Source organism: Tiliqua scincoides, chromosome 4 (assembly GCF_035046505.1).
Source record: "Tiliqua scincoides isolate rTilSci1 chromosome 4, rTilSci1.hap2, whole genome shotgun sequence".
NCBI classification, from domain to species: domain Eukaryota; kingdom Metazoa; phylum Chordata; class Lepidosauria; order Squamata; family Scincidae; genus Tiliqua; species Tiliqua scincoides.
Window position 1 is genome coordinate 124,260,793 of NC_089824.1, and position 16,386 is coordinate 124,277,178.

A 16,386-nucleotide genomic window follows, 5' to 3' on the forward strand; every position below is an offset into this window, starting at 1 on the left:
AATCCTATGGTCAGGCAGTGCTGCTGCTGGGTGTTGTAAAAGTGCTGTAAGCAACACTCAGTGAGAAAGTGGCACCTGTGGGAAGGCCATCCCTCAGGTCCTGTAACCCACCCGATGGCTTAACCTGGGTCGTTAAGTGTTGTGCAAAGTGGTGAAGGGGTAGGTTGAGGGTGGTAGGAGGGCATTCCAGAGGTGGGGACAGAATTTTGGGGGCGGGGTGGGGAGTGGAGCAGTTCAGGCTCAAGAGGAGATGGGGACCACAGAGGAGACCTCCACCACATCCTAACCCTGTCCCGGGCCTGGCAGGCTGGCTCAGGCCTTCCTGCTGGCGCCACAAACTCCTACACAGTTGCAAAGTAATAATAAATAATAATAATGAGGGGCAGGATATGGCACACACCAGAGACACCGATCCCTGGGGCCTATCTGCCCCACTGCCACCCTTCTCCCTCCCTCCATCCCATCCCTGTCCCTCTGCTCTCCAGTGCAGGCCTTACCTGCTCTGACATGCGGTGTCCCTGCCACTGGCACTGGCAGGCTGGCTCAGGCCTTCCTGCTGGCGCCACAAACTCCTACACAGTTGCAAAGTGCTTTATGGCACTTTTGCAACAGTGTTCACCAGAGGAGCATGCACTCTGTCGGCGCACAAGCACTTTAGGATGTTGTCATTAATCTTCTGTTATGCATTTCCCAACTACCTCATTTCACTGCCTTGTCAAAAACACCAATAAGATTTTATAATTGATACTTAACAAAGAGATTGTTCTGTAACATCATTGAAAGCACGTCCTTCTTTTGGTATGAAAACATTCACTTCATTCCAACCTGATGGAAGTTAACTTTTTCTACTAATATATTCACAGAGCCTTAACTTCCATGGGGCCAACTTAGGCCTCAATCCTATCTCCTTCCACCAGTGTTGATGCAGCCACTCCAAAAAGGCATGCGGTGGGGGGAGGGGGTGACTTAAAGGCAAGTGGCAGGTAAATAAAAATATTTTTACTTTCCTCTACATAAGCTACCCATGGGTCTCCTTGGACATACGCCACCCTATTTTGGTGGTATGTCCGAGGCAAGGGGAAGGGTCAGGATGTTTTGAGAAGAGGGGAAAAGATCTGGTGTGTGCCATTACTGCTAGAGCTACCTCCTCTCCTTCCTCGCTCCCGGGTTCCTCCCATTGAACAATCTGATTGTTCCCCTCACCGCCCATGGCCCATCCTGGTGCCCATGGCTGACCCTGGTGCTGGGGGACTCAGAGAGGCTGCTGCCAGGTGGTTGGCACCAAAGCTGGTAGCATGCTGTAGCATGCTGCGTTTTGCATAATAATTCTTTTCCAATGCCTCAGAGGGCAGTTGGTGCTTCTGAGGTCTCTGTGGTGGGGGAGGGGCTGGCTAGCCAGTGGCATGGCTAGAGGGTGCAGGGATGCGGACCGCACAGGGTGACACCACTGTTGGCCAAAATTGTGAAAATCTGCTATTTTCGAATAATACCACTATGGGCGCAATCCTAACTGCATCCTAGGCCAGCGCAAGTCCCTTGAGCCAGCCCAGGAGGGCTGCATACATGCTGTAAACCATGTTTGCACCTCCTCAGAAGTTGGCTGGGCTGGCACAGGGATGTGCGCAAGCCCACAAAGCCTGCATTCAGCCTCCCCACTGATCTGGGGAGGGAGGGTTGCATTGGCTGAGCTCAGCCGACTCAGGAGTCTGGGGAGGGCAGGGAAAAGGTGGGAAGGGGGACGAGGCAGGAGGGAGGCATTCCAGGGCTGGGGGGAGGATGAGGAGAGGACATTCCAGGGGGTGGGCATGTGGGGAGTGGGAAGCGGGGCTGGGACCAAGCAGTTATGCTGGATCCCAACCCCATTCCCTAAGCAGCGTGGAGCGACTCTAAGCCACTCTGTTCTCCTCAGACTTGGGCCACCTCCTGAGACTCATTGGGGCTGTGTCGGCTTACCTGGGGTAAAGGGAAGAGTTTCCCCTTACACCTGGGGAAACTTCTGACCCCAATCTTGCGCTGGATAAAGCGCAGGCCTCCTGGACTGCCTGTTCCAGTGCAAGGTAGGATTGCATTGTATGTTATATATCATTTGATGGGTCATTTAAAGCAGATTGCAGTTAAACAAACCATGTTGAAATATCTGCATTCTATCATATATTATAACCAGAAAAGGGAAACACAACTGTCTTGTGTAACAAAACATAGATTTTCTTAATTCAAAATTGACCACTGAGACTCATTGTTCCAAGAGCTATGCAGGTATGACACATCAAGGTACATACAGTATTAGTCAGTTCTCATTTCCATGTATCAGAGCTAATACTTATTCAGTTGTGTGACTGTCATCAAGTTGGTCACTGGTTATTTGTTGGTTACTGATTTCTTAGGTGACGTGTACATAGTAAAATGAATAAATAAATAAATAAATAAAATGAGGTGACACCAACTCTAGTGAAGTCACTGCATTTAGGCTTTGTGTATGATATTGTAATTTATTCTGTATGGTCTGGTATGGGAGGAGGTCCATCATGAGGGTGACCAGTGAGCTCTCGCAGCAGGTTAAGCAAATCCTAGTGATGTCTCCGTGGCTGTCCCCACCTTCACTTGTCATTCTCTGTCAAAGTGACTGCTTTGATGACTGTTATCCCAAGAAAAACAGGAATCTACCTTCACAGACAGGAGGTTCAGTCCATTCTCCTCTTCGGCATGTGACAGTTAATGGCCCGTCAGCACCAAAACCTGGGTGGCATGTGTACGTTACTGTTTCTCCAGCTTGATATATTGTCTTCACTCTTTCCACAACTGAACTGCCAGATACTGTGGGAGGGTTTCTGCACGGTTTTTCTGTGAAGGTATGAAAATGAAGATGAAAACAGTTCACCATATGAAACCATGATCCATCAAAATGCCAGACTCTGAAAAAAGAAGTTGCACATTAAAAGGAGTGGGAGAATTCCCTCAGTTTGATTGGAAAATGGAAAACCAATTACTAGCTATTTTTGGAGAACTGAACCTAGGGCCTGACTAGATAGTATGTCAGTCATGGGTCTGCCAACTGCCTTTTTCAAATATAAGTAGCAGCCACAGAAGGCTGCACTCCAAATGAGGAGTGGCACAGGGGAATGAGGACTAAATCTTCCCCCATGACCATCCCAGTCTAGATTGCCTCCTCCGTCCCTTGACTTCCACATGACAATGAAGAAGAGCTCTCATTGCTACCCTGTGAGTAAAAGTTGTGGGTTAAAGTGCCAGCACTTCACAGGTAAGCCTCCATGCAGAGGTGGAGCGAGGCTGGTATAGAGAGAGGAGTTCTGCAGCTGATTGGCCCAAAATCAGGCACTCCAGAAGCAGTTGGCTGTGACACAACATCACTGCCAAGATGCTGCCATGTGCCATATTTCGAACCAGGCACCGTTGGCCCAGCCTACTGCTCGACATTGTAAGTAAGGGGCATGCAGTGGGGGCGTGAGGCCCGCCCCTGGAGCATTCCAAAAATTGTTTGGGGTCTTGCAAAAAGAAATTCAAATTGGGCTCTGCAGCTCTTAAGGCCAGCCCTGTCCCTCTTCCACAAAAAGTCCTGTTCTGCAGCAGCAGGCCCAAATCATGTGATATCTAGATAGATATCATCTAGACTGGCTCTATGTTCAGCTTGCTCAGAGATAAGCAAACATCTCCAAAACATATTTCAAGGCTCCGAGGACTGTTGGGAAAGTTCATTGGAACTCCCAAGCCTTAGAAAAAAAGGTCAGTCCCCACAACTTGCTCTCCAAGCCCTCTTGAGAAACTTCCATCCCAGCCAGTGCCAACAGCATAAACTCAGACTGTGGTAGCTCCTCCCAGTCTAGCCTTCCCCGACCTCTTTAAGCTTATGGTGAAAGAAAAGAGAAGGACAGGCTGCGTAGACAAAAATACATGGACTGAGCTTCTCACTGAGGAATCCCAGAAAAACTGCTGAAGTACCTCATGGTTGTCAAGGACTACATCTGAAAAATACTGTTGTGTTTGGAACACAGAAGGAACACGTCAGCTGCCTCCACTTGAGTGACCCCCATTGCCACAAGAGCACAAAGACTGGGGAGTTTTGTAGTCTGGCAAGACAAGTCATTCTGGATTCCCTTTTGAGGGAACTGGAAAGCAGAAGTATTTCTGCTTCATCTGTATTCATCTGCTTCATCTTCAGGCTGCTTCTGCAATCACCTGTATTTCTCTGATTGGTCAGACTGATACAAGCACACTAGACTGTCCCTCCTTATAACTTCCTATCTCCTTTTTAATCAGTGCCACAAGGCTGGAACCTTGTGGAAAGTTCTCCACTGGGGCCAGTGTGTCAGCCCTTTCCGTCGCTGAAAGAAGGAACGCATTTTTACCATTGCAGGTTGGTGGTGGTGACCATTTCTTATTACTGCAAGTTACAGAACGTTTTCCACTGATCTCAAAACCGTCATGGCATTGATACTCCACAGGCCTGCCAGGAGGATACTTCCCCTCAATTCTATTTCCTTTTACATCACCGTTCTCAATTGCCGGGGGATCTTCACATCTTAGATCTGGAAAGGGAGACATTCAGCATGTGTTGCTAGTGAATGAAATTGAACTGCATATATGACACTTCCACAGTTTTATAGACATTATGCCTCCCCAGTTCCTTGAATGTCAGAAATTTCCAGTGCCAGTTTCATTGTGGGGAAGGAAACTGGGGCCTATTGTTATATTGGTTTTCTTTATAGATATACACACAAGAGTATGGGGTGCAGACAGGTACCTTTAGATACAAATACTGTTTCTTTTGCAAACAGAACAAGGACTAACCTTGTGCAGGACATCCCTAAACATAAGGAAGTCTCGCTTCTTTCAATGCAACAAATCCACAACAGTGTGAGGATTTAAAGTGTAGTTTGCATTCCTCAGCAGTTCTAAGCAGTCATATACCAGGTCTACACAATATGTATCATGTAGCTCCAGCTCACTTCTAAATAAAGATACTGGGGATCATGTTGCAAAACTTTGGCTTCAAGAGCAAAACAAAGTTGTTCTGATTACAAGCAAGTCATTGCACCAAATTTAGCCATGTATTCCCAGACACTAGCAGAAGCGCTCTTGCTCAAGGCTCCAGCAAGTTTGCACCAAGAGCCTGGTGCCAAAGTTTGGGCCTCACGGCAGTGGCAAAATTTTCAGGAGGAGAACTGGATAAAAGCCACACACACACAAAAAAAGTGCTTGTTTTCCACCCTGTCCCCCCCTCCCCAGTGTGCTACGTAGCATGAAAAGATCAGCTTCAGGGCATGCTGCCAGTCCCAAATGGTATTCCCATGGAGAGGGGCAGGACATTTCTGGAGCTCTGGAAAGAAATAAAAAGGCATTTTTCTATTCCAACTTCATGAAACTTCATACTCTCATGGGGGTCAGTAGCATCCTCCGACCTTAATCACTTCCAGATTATGACAAACTGCTGGAGGTCCTACAGTGTTCCCTCCACATGCTCCTTTCTTTTTTAACAAGAACAAGGGTCTAGCATTTGGGGCTTTCTTTTTTCTCTTTGTTTAGTGTACAAAGTCATATTTCTCTTAATATCTGGGGAAAGGGCGACTCCCCTTGGTATGCAGAAACCACCACCTTGTGTGTGATTGTTCTGGCTGCACACTGCTGTTGTTGAGCAGTGGTAGCAACAGTAGTAGATTTTCACCTTATAAAAAGATGGAATATATAATAAAGGGTGCAATCCTACCCTGTGCTGGAACAGGCAAACCAAGAGGGGCCCAAAGAGGTAAGGGGAAACTTTTCCCCTTATCTCAAGGAAAGGCACCCTGGCCCCTATGGGTCTCCTCAGACTTGCACCACCTCCTCCCAGAATACCTCCCTCCCACCTCCTCCCCGCACACCCCAGAATCTTGCGTCAGCTAAGCTCGGCCTTATGGCATGTTTGCAACCCTCCTGGGACTTGCGCTGGCCCAAGTTCTTCTCTGGATTGTGCCCAAAATAATACAAATAGCTGCAGAAAGGATATGCCATTTTTATACCATTCCCATTCATATATTTCTCCAGCATTCAGTTTTGGATAATGAAATGAACAACATACGAACCAAGGCAGCGTGGGGGTCTTTGCCATTTTCCATTTTCACATGCTATTTCTTGTGGCCCTTGAAGCTTGAAATGTTCCTTACACTTAAAGCGTATCTTTTTAACACTTCCAAAGTTTAGCACCTGAATGATGGCATTGGGGAGCTGAGGTGGAGGTGGGCAGTGACCTGACAAAAAAAACCTTTCAGTTAGAACTGAGTGTTTCAAAATAATGTGAATGACTTTCAAGTTTCAGGATATCCAAGAATTATTAAAATGAGCATTCTGTCAATTTTCCTTAACTCTTCAATGGGTTTTAAATGAGTAGTTATATGCACTGCCACAGTCCATATAGGACCAACAAGATCCCCATCAATCTTACCGGTTTTCCTAAAAATCCACGCAATGTGCAAAGGTACTGCTGGAATAGATTCCTCTGTTTTAATATCCCACCCTTCCTTGAGTGCATTGTTTTAGCCAATGTGTGATCCAGTCCAGGTTTTCATGCTTCGAATGCTGCATAAGATTGCACCAGAAGCTCAGGTAAGCCACCCAGAGCTCATGGGTTTGTGTTGCAGACATATCATGCAAAACTTTATTATTCAGTTCTGCTTTCTGCTACATCAGTCACAGCAGAGAGAAAGAAACAACATGTGCCATCTAATCCAGGTTTCCATGTTGAGCGCTGCACTCTGGGATGGAACTCTCAGAGTAACTTGCAGGAGCCATCATGTATTTTAGGCCCCTAGAGCGCAAAGCAACTTGAACTCAGCCAAAGTGATTAGTTGCTGGATACAGACAGGGAACCATTTGGTGGGAGTAGTCGTGGCTTTCACAGATGCTGCCTGTGTCGACAGGTTTTTTTTAATCCACACATAGCAATGCCTTTGCTTTTGAAATGCTTCCATGTGCCACTGCTGTAAGACTTCACTCCAGCAGCCCGGGTGAGGGATGAGGAGCTCACAGGATCTTAATAGGAGCCATATGGGGCCTTTAAAAAGGAACTATGCCCTGCCTCCAAACGTAAGGCAGGAAAGCAGGGTTGAAGAGTTCTGGCCCACTTCTGATCTGGTAGTTACACCTGTCATCCTCATTAAGAAAGCATGAACTTGTATATAGCATGCGAGACTGTACCTTTGCATTGAGGTTCGGGTGACCACTTTCCTTTAACACATTTTGTTATGTGACGATCGGAACCGCAGCTGTAGCTTACAGTGCTGTTGGTCTTATACTGTGCCTGGGGTTCACGTGGTAGAGAGTTTGGAAGACTTGGAGGTGCACAGTTTGTTCGATCATCTAACAATTCAAATATTGTTCACGTAAGGTTGTTTGTTAGCAATGGAAAGGAATTAATCAACTTGAAAATGTTATTGCCATCTTTCATTTTTTTTAAAAAAAAACCTCACAGACCTAATTACAGTGAATTTTTAGAAGGGCTTTCAACTGCTATTCCCATGATGGAAGGGAATTGCGACTGAAAAGTAATGATGTGATCAAGGCTATACAGTGTGTCCATGGCAGAAATGGAATCTGAACTCAGATCTTCCACCTTCAGGTCCAATTTTCTATCCAACAAATTGCAGTTTCTCTTAAAAATATACAGTAGAACCTCCAAAGTTGACCACCTCTCCATATTGACCACCTCCTTAAGTTGACCTAATTTTCACAGTATGGACAGATACTGCGTATACACTATGGGAGACCAACCTCTCTATATTGACCACCTCCGTAAGTTGTATCTTGACCATGTCGACCATTGCACAGAGTATTAATTTACCGTCCGTAAGTTGCCCACTGAACGCGATACTGTGGGCCTGTGTTTTGTCTGGTTCGTCCCATCTTGGAAAAGCAAGAACCCACGCAACAATCCCTCCCCTACGCCTGCTAGTGCATGTGCAAAAGGGTTTTTATAGGTGGGCACACTGCACATAGCCCACAGACCTGTGCCAGCTGCCGACTGTACCTCGACATGTACCAAGTTGTGAGGGACATAAGGTTGCTTGTGCATAGTGAAGCCACTGTCCTTTCACTTTGGTTCCCATCACCAGTGCATCACCATCACCAGTGCATTTACTTATATTGAAACACAATTGCTATTTTGCTGCTTATTGTCCTGGTTTGGAGAGATCCTTCTGGAGCACTTCACAATCCCTTCTGGTCTTCACCACTCAGAAAAGCTTAGTGTCATCCACAAACTTGTCCACCTCCCTGCTTATCCCTGTTTCCAGGTCATTTATGAAGATGTTGAAAAGCACCAGTCCCAGGACAGATCCTTGAGGCGCTCCACTTTCCACCTCTCTCCATTATTTTGTCAATTGCCCATTGACACCCACTCTCTGTTTCCTGGTCCTCAACCAGTTCCCAATCCATGAGAGGACCTGTCCTCTTATTCCCTGACAGTGGAGTTTTCTCAACAGCTTTTAGTGAGGGCCCATATCAAACACCTTCTGGCATTTAGTGAATCTGAGGAGACCCAGTATAGGCTAGGCAGCCTAAGTAAAAAAGTATTTTGGTGTGTTTTTTTTAGCTGTTGGGGCTATGTAACATGCTACATGCTATGGGCTGGCAAGGGATAGCATTGGTCTGCCTGTCTGCTATGAAACCAAGTATTCTTTTTTTAACTTTTTTAAGCTTCTGAATTTTTTTAATTTTTTTTAAGCTTCTGAATTTCAGGTTGTTTTTTTAAAACACTGATTGTGGGCTGTTTATTCTCTGTCTCTTGATATAGATATAGATGATATAAATAATAAGCATCACAAGAGGATCAATTCTCATTTATATTTGCAGTAAAACTTTTTAAAAACCCAATCTAAATAATAACTTGGCCTTGCATTTGTTGTTCTGGGAATTAAACATGATAATATTTAAATGCATTTTTCCCGTATGTTGACCACCTCCCTATGTTGACCAATTTCCTCCAGTCCCTTGGGTGGTCAACTTAAAGAGGTTCTACTGTAATTGCATACGGTAATATACTATGAATATTTTTTATAAATTGTCATTTGTGTACATTTGCTTTCCAGATAATGAGAGGACAGTACCCTGTCCTAAGGGGCTTACAATCTTGGAGAAGTAGGTAGAAGGCAGGCAGCAGAGAAAGGGGGGGGGGAATGAAAAAATGATAGGAAAGAGGGGAAAAGTAGTTTGCTGTATTTACATGTATGCCCAGTTACAACAGGCTATTGGGATTCATGGAAGAGGTGGGTTTCAAGGAGGAATTTAAAGGAAGTAAGAAAGGTGATACCACCAAAATGTTCTGGGGGCAGTTCTAGATAAAATGGGCAGCAAGATGGGGCTATTTAAAGAAACAGGACACATTCGGATAGTTGAAGGTAGCTGAGCTGAATAAGCAAAGGTCATAGGCAGGAATGCAGCTGGATATGAACACATGAAACTGTCAGACCATCTAGCTCAGGACTGTCTATCCTAAATGACATGGGGTGCTATCCTAACTGCGCGTAAAGCATGTTTGCACCTCATCAGGAGTTGGCTGGGCTGGTGCAGGGATAAGCAGTGGCCCATGGAGGCTGCATCCAGCCTCCATGCTGACTTGGGGAGGGAGGGTTGGGTTGGCTGAGCTTGGCCAATGCAGGAGTCTGGGGAGGGCGGGGAGGAGGTGGGGAGGGAGGTGTTCCAAGGCCAGGGGAGGGGAGGCGGACGGTGGTCCCAGGGGTGAGTGGCTGGGTGGGCAGGGTGTGGGAAAAGGGGCTGGGACCTGGCAGTTATGCTGGATCCCAACCCCGTTCCCCAAGTAGCGTGGAGCGGTTTGAAGCCGCTCCGTTCTCCTTGGACTTGCGCCACCTCCTGTTTCCTGGCACAAGTTTGAGGAGACCCATGGAGGTTGTGCTGGCTTACCTGGGGGTAAGGGAAAGAGTTTCCCCTTGCCTCCAACTGAGCCACTTCTGGCCCCAATCTTGTGCTGGATACAGCACAGACCTCCTGGCCTGCCTGTTCCAGCACAAGATAGGATTGCACTGAAGGTCTCTGCAACATTCCAGACTTGAATTTTCCCTCCCAGTCCTAACCAAAGAATCCAGGGTCTGCATGAAGAACTTTCTGCATGCAAAGCAGGCACTCCATAATTGAGTTTCATATCATCTATAGAACTGAGAGCTGGGGGGGCATGGGAGTTTTAAGGTAAGGACCACAACCTTGTGCAGGATCTGGGAGCAGACAGGAAGCCAGCACAAGGAATTCAAGAAGAGCTTCATGTGGTCAGAGCAATGAGAGAGGAAAACTATTTTGGTAGTAGAGTGCTGGAGAAAGAAGAGAGGACCAAGATGAGACAACCAGAGAGGATAGGATTGCAACTGCCAGGGTGAGAGACGACCACAGTATGGACCAGAGGCTTTGCCAAGGTGAACAAGGGAATGGCCATACTTGGTAATGTTGGAAATGGAGAAGAAACATGTTTTGGTGATGGACTTATGAAAAGCAGAGAGAAGAGTCAAAGCAAAAGCCAAGCCTTCATGCCTGTTCAATGAAGTGCATGGTCAACAGATAAGGAAGTTTGATCTTGGGCATATTGAGAGATGATGGTGATGAAGCATGCAAACTGAAGAGGGGCACTTAGAGATGTGGGACAGGATAAAGAAAGTTCTGGGACAGAGAGGAAGAACTGCAGATGTCAAGAGTGCAGAAATGCTCTCAAAACCATGGAACGTGATGAAGTATTAATTCTGATACAAAACAGTGGTACAATACAAGTGCACAATCCATTTTGCAGCCCAATCCCAACCAACCTTCCAGTGTCAATGCAGCCTCAACACAGCTCTGTGGTAAGAGAACAAACATTCCCTTACCTTGAGGAGGCCTCTGTGAATACACACGCAAGACCCATTAGCATGGCTGCATTGGAACTGGAAATTTGGTTAGGATTGGGTTGTTAGTTGTCTTTTGTAATGCTATAGCTTACCGACACATGAAGGTAACTCCCACTTGCCATGCAGACACTTGGCTGGGTTGGGCCCAATGCTAAATGTGTTTTCTTCACATTTGTAGCTCATTGTATCACCATGGAAATATTTGTCTCCATCTTCACTGACAGGATGTCCATTGGTAATATTGGGAGATGGCCCACAAGTTTTTTCCTCCACTGATGAAAACAGAACACAGTGATGTGAAACAAATATTCCAAGCAATTATTAGAACATAAGTCTTCAAGGGGTTGCTCAGGACCCAAAAAGTTATCAGTGACCTGACCTCAGGTGGGTGTGACAGGCCTATTTTTTGTTTCAAGTCTAGGTCTGCAGTTTGAAAAGAACCCAGGGTTAGGGATCCTAAATGATGTGCATCCTGCCAGAGACTTTGAAGGGGTTCATTTAGAGAAGACGTCCCCAATCTTTCATGGGCTCCCTTGGTCTCCCAGACACCCTTCTGCTTCCTCTGCAGAAGGCCTCTCATTACCTTTACTTATAATATCCTGTGGTTCAAACTTCAAGAATTGGATGCAAAGAAAAAGTCACAGTAAAATGCAGTCTACAGCAGTAAGAACTGCTGTCCATAAAAGCCACAAAGTTCGTCTGCACACGTTATTTTTCCTGTGTACACATTTCTCAGGAATCCAGATGTTACCTGTACAAGAGGGTAAAGTTGTCCATTCTCCATCAACACACTCTAGCTGGCTTGATCCAACTATCGCAAATCGGCCATTACACTCATATTCCACCTTTGCACCATGTGAATATTCTTCGAGAAGTGGATGGGTAATTCTGCCATCTGAAATGCCGGGTGGTGCACTGCAAGGGTTGACTCGATCTGAAAGTAAGAGACTAACATTCCAGTGTGGAATTTGTTTGCTCAAAACACTTCTCTAAAGGGTACATTTGCAGGCAGGGATCCTTTGAACTGCAGTCCATGGACCAGTTTTCGCAACCACCTTAGGAACTGTTGAATGCATGGAGTTCCCATTAGGAAAGGGGGGGACATTTGCCATCTCCCCCAAATCCTAAAATCTAACTGCCTGGAGCAGTCCGTTGCTGAGGCCAGCCACCTCCCCATGTGGTGCAGGGATTGGACTTCAGGGTGCGCATTCTGCTCCCTTACCAAACCCAAGTCCCCTCCAAGATATTAAGAATATAGTTCTGTGTATCTCAGTTCTCCAAGTCTACAAAAACCAAATATCTACCTTGCTTGTGGAAGACCATGTTTTTGTTCTAAACGGGTAGATTACCAAGTTCTGTTTGAGAAGGAACAAGTGGGGATCCACAACAAAACATTCCAGTGTATTTCCAGCCCTCTGCAAAAGACTCTAGTTATTCTGAAACTTTATTGCTATATAGTGGTGGTGGGAGGTCTTCGAAAATTGGGAGAGGGAAAAAGTGCCCTTTCCTTTTTCTTCCCAACAAAAACCTCCCCACATAGTATGTGGAGAGGATCTGCTCAAACTGAAGCCCCCCCCCCAAAAAAAAAGCATTACCTAACTCAAGTAGATCAATGCCCTCCCCCGTATTTCCTCCCCTTTTTGTTTTTGTTTCAACAACACCATCTGTGGCTCAATTGATGCCAATATTTCATATTCATGGAAGACTCAGGTCCTGTCAGGCTACTTATTAATTCCTTTTTCCCTTTAATATATTTCAATGAATACACTGTGTACTTTAGGAGTTCCCCTTACTATGAAGAAATGACACCCTTTATTTTGAGTGGTGCTGTTTCATTTCCAAAGGACAAGTTCTTAACACACCTTTGGTATTAGAGAAGAAGTGGGGACACACCACAAAGAGGTTCAATATAATCCCAACCCTCAGAGGAGGGTTCTTCCTAAGAACTTGAAGCAGTGTCTGGGGATTACAGGGCGAAGATTGCAGAAGGAAGAGAAGGAAACATACCTCTGCTTTGTTTTGTTTTCATTTAAACTCTCCAAAAATTAACGCTGACCCAAATATAGCATCAAAAATGTATCTGGGAAAGTAAGGAGTCTTGGAGGGGGTTCTAAGATTCAAGAATCCTAGTAGCTTTCTGGGAGGGCATAAACCCATATCAAACATTTTAGCATGGGTTCAGCTTCTGCTTATTTTCAATGCAAAACTTCATGTCTCTACAAATATCAGCACATCAAAGACTGCTGTTGCACCTGTCAGACACAAAAAGGCAGCATTTGTCTTTCAAAGAGCAAAAGGATTGGTGAACCATGTCTTCTTTCCTACACACTGAAAGGTCTGATGTCCTTTGAAGGCCCCCCAGAAAAACTACTGAATATCCTCTTCCCCCTTTTTCCTGCCTGAAAATTGGCTCAACAAAAAGATATTCAAGCCACCACTACAACTGGACCTTCCCTTGCCATACTATGAAATGCTAAAGCAGTTTTCTAGCCCCAAACCAGAATATTGGGGGGGGGGGGGATATGCCCGTTTTTGCAAGTAATCTGGCTGCAAGGAGACAGCCTGCAAAATGCTGTATGACTGTAGGCACTCAGTTTAAGGAAGAACATTTTTCACCTGCTAAGCATTTAAAACAGGTAAATGGGAGGGAGGGCAGAGTCAACATTCGGCGAAGTAGCAGCAAACCTTGGGGGTTCCTGGGGGACTGTTAAATAGATGTGTTTTTCATGTGCCTCAACAACTAAGGCACGCTTTGGTGCCAGGAAGACGGTACGAAGAGCTGAGAGCTTGAACAGGGGGAGGGTCCTTAGAAACAGGCAATTTCAAGGATTTTTCTCCATTTGCTCTGTGCTTAATCACATCTATCCCGGTCGCCATTTTGGAGATACGGAAAGTGTGGATAAGACCGAAGCCTCTTAAGGTGCATGAGATGCTTCCTTCTTCACCTTCTGATTGACAGTGTCTACTCAGAGGTAAGTCCCACTGTATTCAATGGGGCTTACTCCCAGGAAAGTGTAGCAAACTGAGTTTGCCACACTTTCCTGGGAGTAAGCCCCACTGAACACAATGGAACTTATCTCTGGGTAGACACTGAGCACAAGCCTAACCAGGTCTACTCAGAAGTAACTCCTATTTTGTTCAATGGGGCTTACTCTCTGGAAAGTGTGGTTAGGATTGCAGCCACTGACAATCAGAAGGTGAAGAAGGAAGCATTTCATCTTCATCACTGAGGCTGCAATCCTATCCACACTTTCCTGGGAGTAAGCCCCACTGAACACAATGGGGCTTACTTCTGAGTAGACATGCCTAGCATTGCGTTGTCAGTTCAGAGGAGAATGAAACGCAGCCCTGGGACCTCCAAGGGGCACCTCCTCCTTCCAGCTCCAGACTGCAGAAGTTTTTGGAGCTCCCCCTCCACCTTTGATCCAGGCAAGAGGGTCAGTCTCCCAGGCAGGCAGGCTCGGGCGGGAGGGGACACGGGGCGGTGGTGGGGGCTCGCCCTCAGGGGCAGCGGGAGCAGCTCCAGCGCCCTCCTCTTCGTCCTGCCCGCACCCCAGACCCACCAGGAGAGCTGAGCCGGCTATCTCGGCTGGGAAGGAGAGGCACGGGGCGGGCAGCTGAACTGCTCCTCTTACCCTCGTCAGGGAGGCTGCATGCTGGCCGTTCGCGCCCTCTCCTATGTTCTCAGCGCAATCGCAGGAGGCGTCAGAGCTGCACGTGCACTCCCTGCCAACAAACGGTTCTCAGAACTAAGAACTTGATTGGGTAGGGGTTCTATAGAACCGGCGGGAACCGGCTGAATCCCATCACTGTGTGTGTGTTTAAGCATTCATTAATTATTTCACTTCTGCAGAAAGAGGAGGGCCTGAGGCAAGTAGAAGGAGGAGTGGTCATGGCCCTTGCCATAATGTTCCAGGAGCAATGCATGGGGCAGACACCTTGCACTCTTACATCACAGATGTGAAGCTCTTCAGTGTTTTGCAACATTTGAAAGTACTTTTCCAACCCCAAGAGCATTGCTTCTCTACCAGTATAGTCAAAAGAAACAGCAATGGCTATAAGAGATTTGCAGCAGTGTGACCAGGATGAATAATGTTATTATTTCAAAATCCTGCTTTTAAAAGCATTTCATTCAGTTTCCAGAAAGAGAACATATTTCAGAAGAATTCATTTATGTATTTTCCCAATCTCTCACAATCATTTCAGAACGTTTTACACTGTAGGACCTGGGAGGCCCTACAAAATAGGGGAGGCATGTCTTTCCAGTTTTGTCAGGCCTTTACATTTCTTCTTGGTGAAGAACATTCCGTGATCCCTCTGTCCATATTACGTCTTCTCCAGCCTAAGAATACTTGTTACTCTATGGCTAGGCTCATGACCCTTGGCTTTTCTTGATCTCGTTCTCTTCTCAAATAGGAAATTTCCTGAATCTTAATGCAAAATGGGCAGCTCAATCTGATCCTGTGCTGAAACAGGCAGGCCGACTGAATCCAGTGCAGGGTAGAAGGCGGCTGCCGCGCAGCTCAGAGTAAGGTAAGTTATTTCTTCTTACCTTGTGTCATGCGGCAGCCACCTCAATAAGGCTACTCAGATCAGCACCAGTGAATTCACTGGTATAAGGTTGGGTTGCTCAGGAGGGGGGTTAGGATATGGCCTAGGTCTCCCAAACCAGTTCCATCTCCCTCCTGAGCTGTCTGTTCACCAGCCCTCCCTCCCCAAACCCCCACGCTGGCCTCTCTAGGTTGCCGCTAACTTACCCATCACCAGTCTGGATCTGGCAAGGAGGCTGGCGCACATCCTTGCGCCAGCCTCCCCAACTCTGGAGTGATTGCAGGTGTGCCCTACGGTACATTTGCAACCCTCCTGAGCTGGTGTAAGGAGCCATGTAAGGACTGATTGAAATTGTGCTCTAAAGGTGGCAGCCTGTGCTCAGTCTGGCCCTCGGTTTGGCCCCACTAATGAAGAAAACATTCAAATGTCCTGGCCATGAAAAGTGTCAAGCTCAGGAAGAGAATTCTGCCACTGCCATTGCTACCTGCCATTGGGGAAGAACTGCTAAAGAGGTTATACTCACTAAACCTGTAAATCTATGTACGAGCCAGTGACTAGGTACCCTCTTATGGCTTGAGATACACATTGTAAAAAGTGCACAGGCAATTTTAGGAATAGCATGATCATTTTAAAAAGCAGATGTTAAAGATCTCATGAAAAAACAGATACCTTTACAGATTGGTGGTGGTGGAGACCATCCAAAGTGATAGCACTGGGCAGATGTAATCCCCACTCTGAAGCGTCCTCCCAGACAGGAAAATCGCACCACATCTCCTTCAAAATACTGATCCTTTCTTGGCTGTATTCTCCCATACTCCAAAGTGGGAACGTCACATTGTATTCCTAAAGAAAACATTAAGGAAACGAGATTAATTGAGCTAACAGCATTTCAGAAAATGTTACCCCCTATAAGCCTCCTGAGTAAATTTTTCCAAAAGCTGATAAAACTTACTGTAAG

The 16,386-nt window shown here is 46.2% G+C and overlaps 1 protein-coding gene across 4 annotated transcripts in view; it reads right to left on the reverse strand.

Moving 5' to 3' along the window:
• Positions 1 to 16,386, reverse strand: part of LOC136649658 (complement factor H-like) — an 80,632-nt gene that overhangs the window by 12,421 nt on the left and 51,825 nt on the right. For 3 of the 4 annotated variants that reach the window (XM_066626444.1, XM_066626443.1, XM_066626441.1), the window contains exons 13-19: positions 16,098 to 16,271; positions 11,629 to 11,811; positions 10,970 to 11,149; positions 7,189 to 7,350; positions 6,078 to 6,242; positions 4,365 to 4,544; positions 2,665 to 2,841 (exon numbers count right to left, since the gene is read on the reverse strand). In XM_066626444.1, the coding sequence (XP_066482541.1) occupies positions 2,665 to 2,841; positions 4,365 to 4,544; positions 6,078 to 6,242; positions 7,189 to 7,350; positions 10,970 to 11,149; positions 11,629 to 11,811; positions 16,098 to 16,271 (1,221 nt within the window). The remainder of the gene's footprint in view (positions 1 to 2,664; positions 2,842 to 4,364; positions 4,545 to 6,077; positions 6,243 to 7,188; positions 7,351 to 10,969; positions 11,150 to 11,628; positions 11,812 to 16,097; positions 16,272 to 16,386) is intronic. The other variant, XM_066626442.1, reaches the window with a different exon arrangement.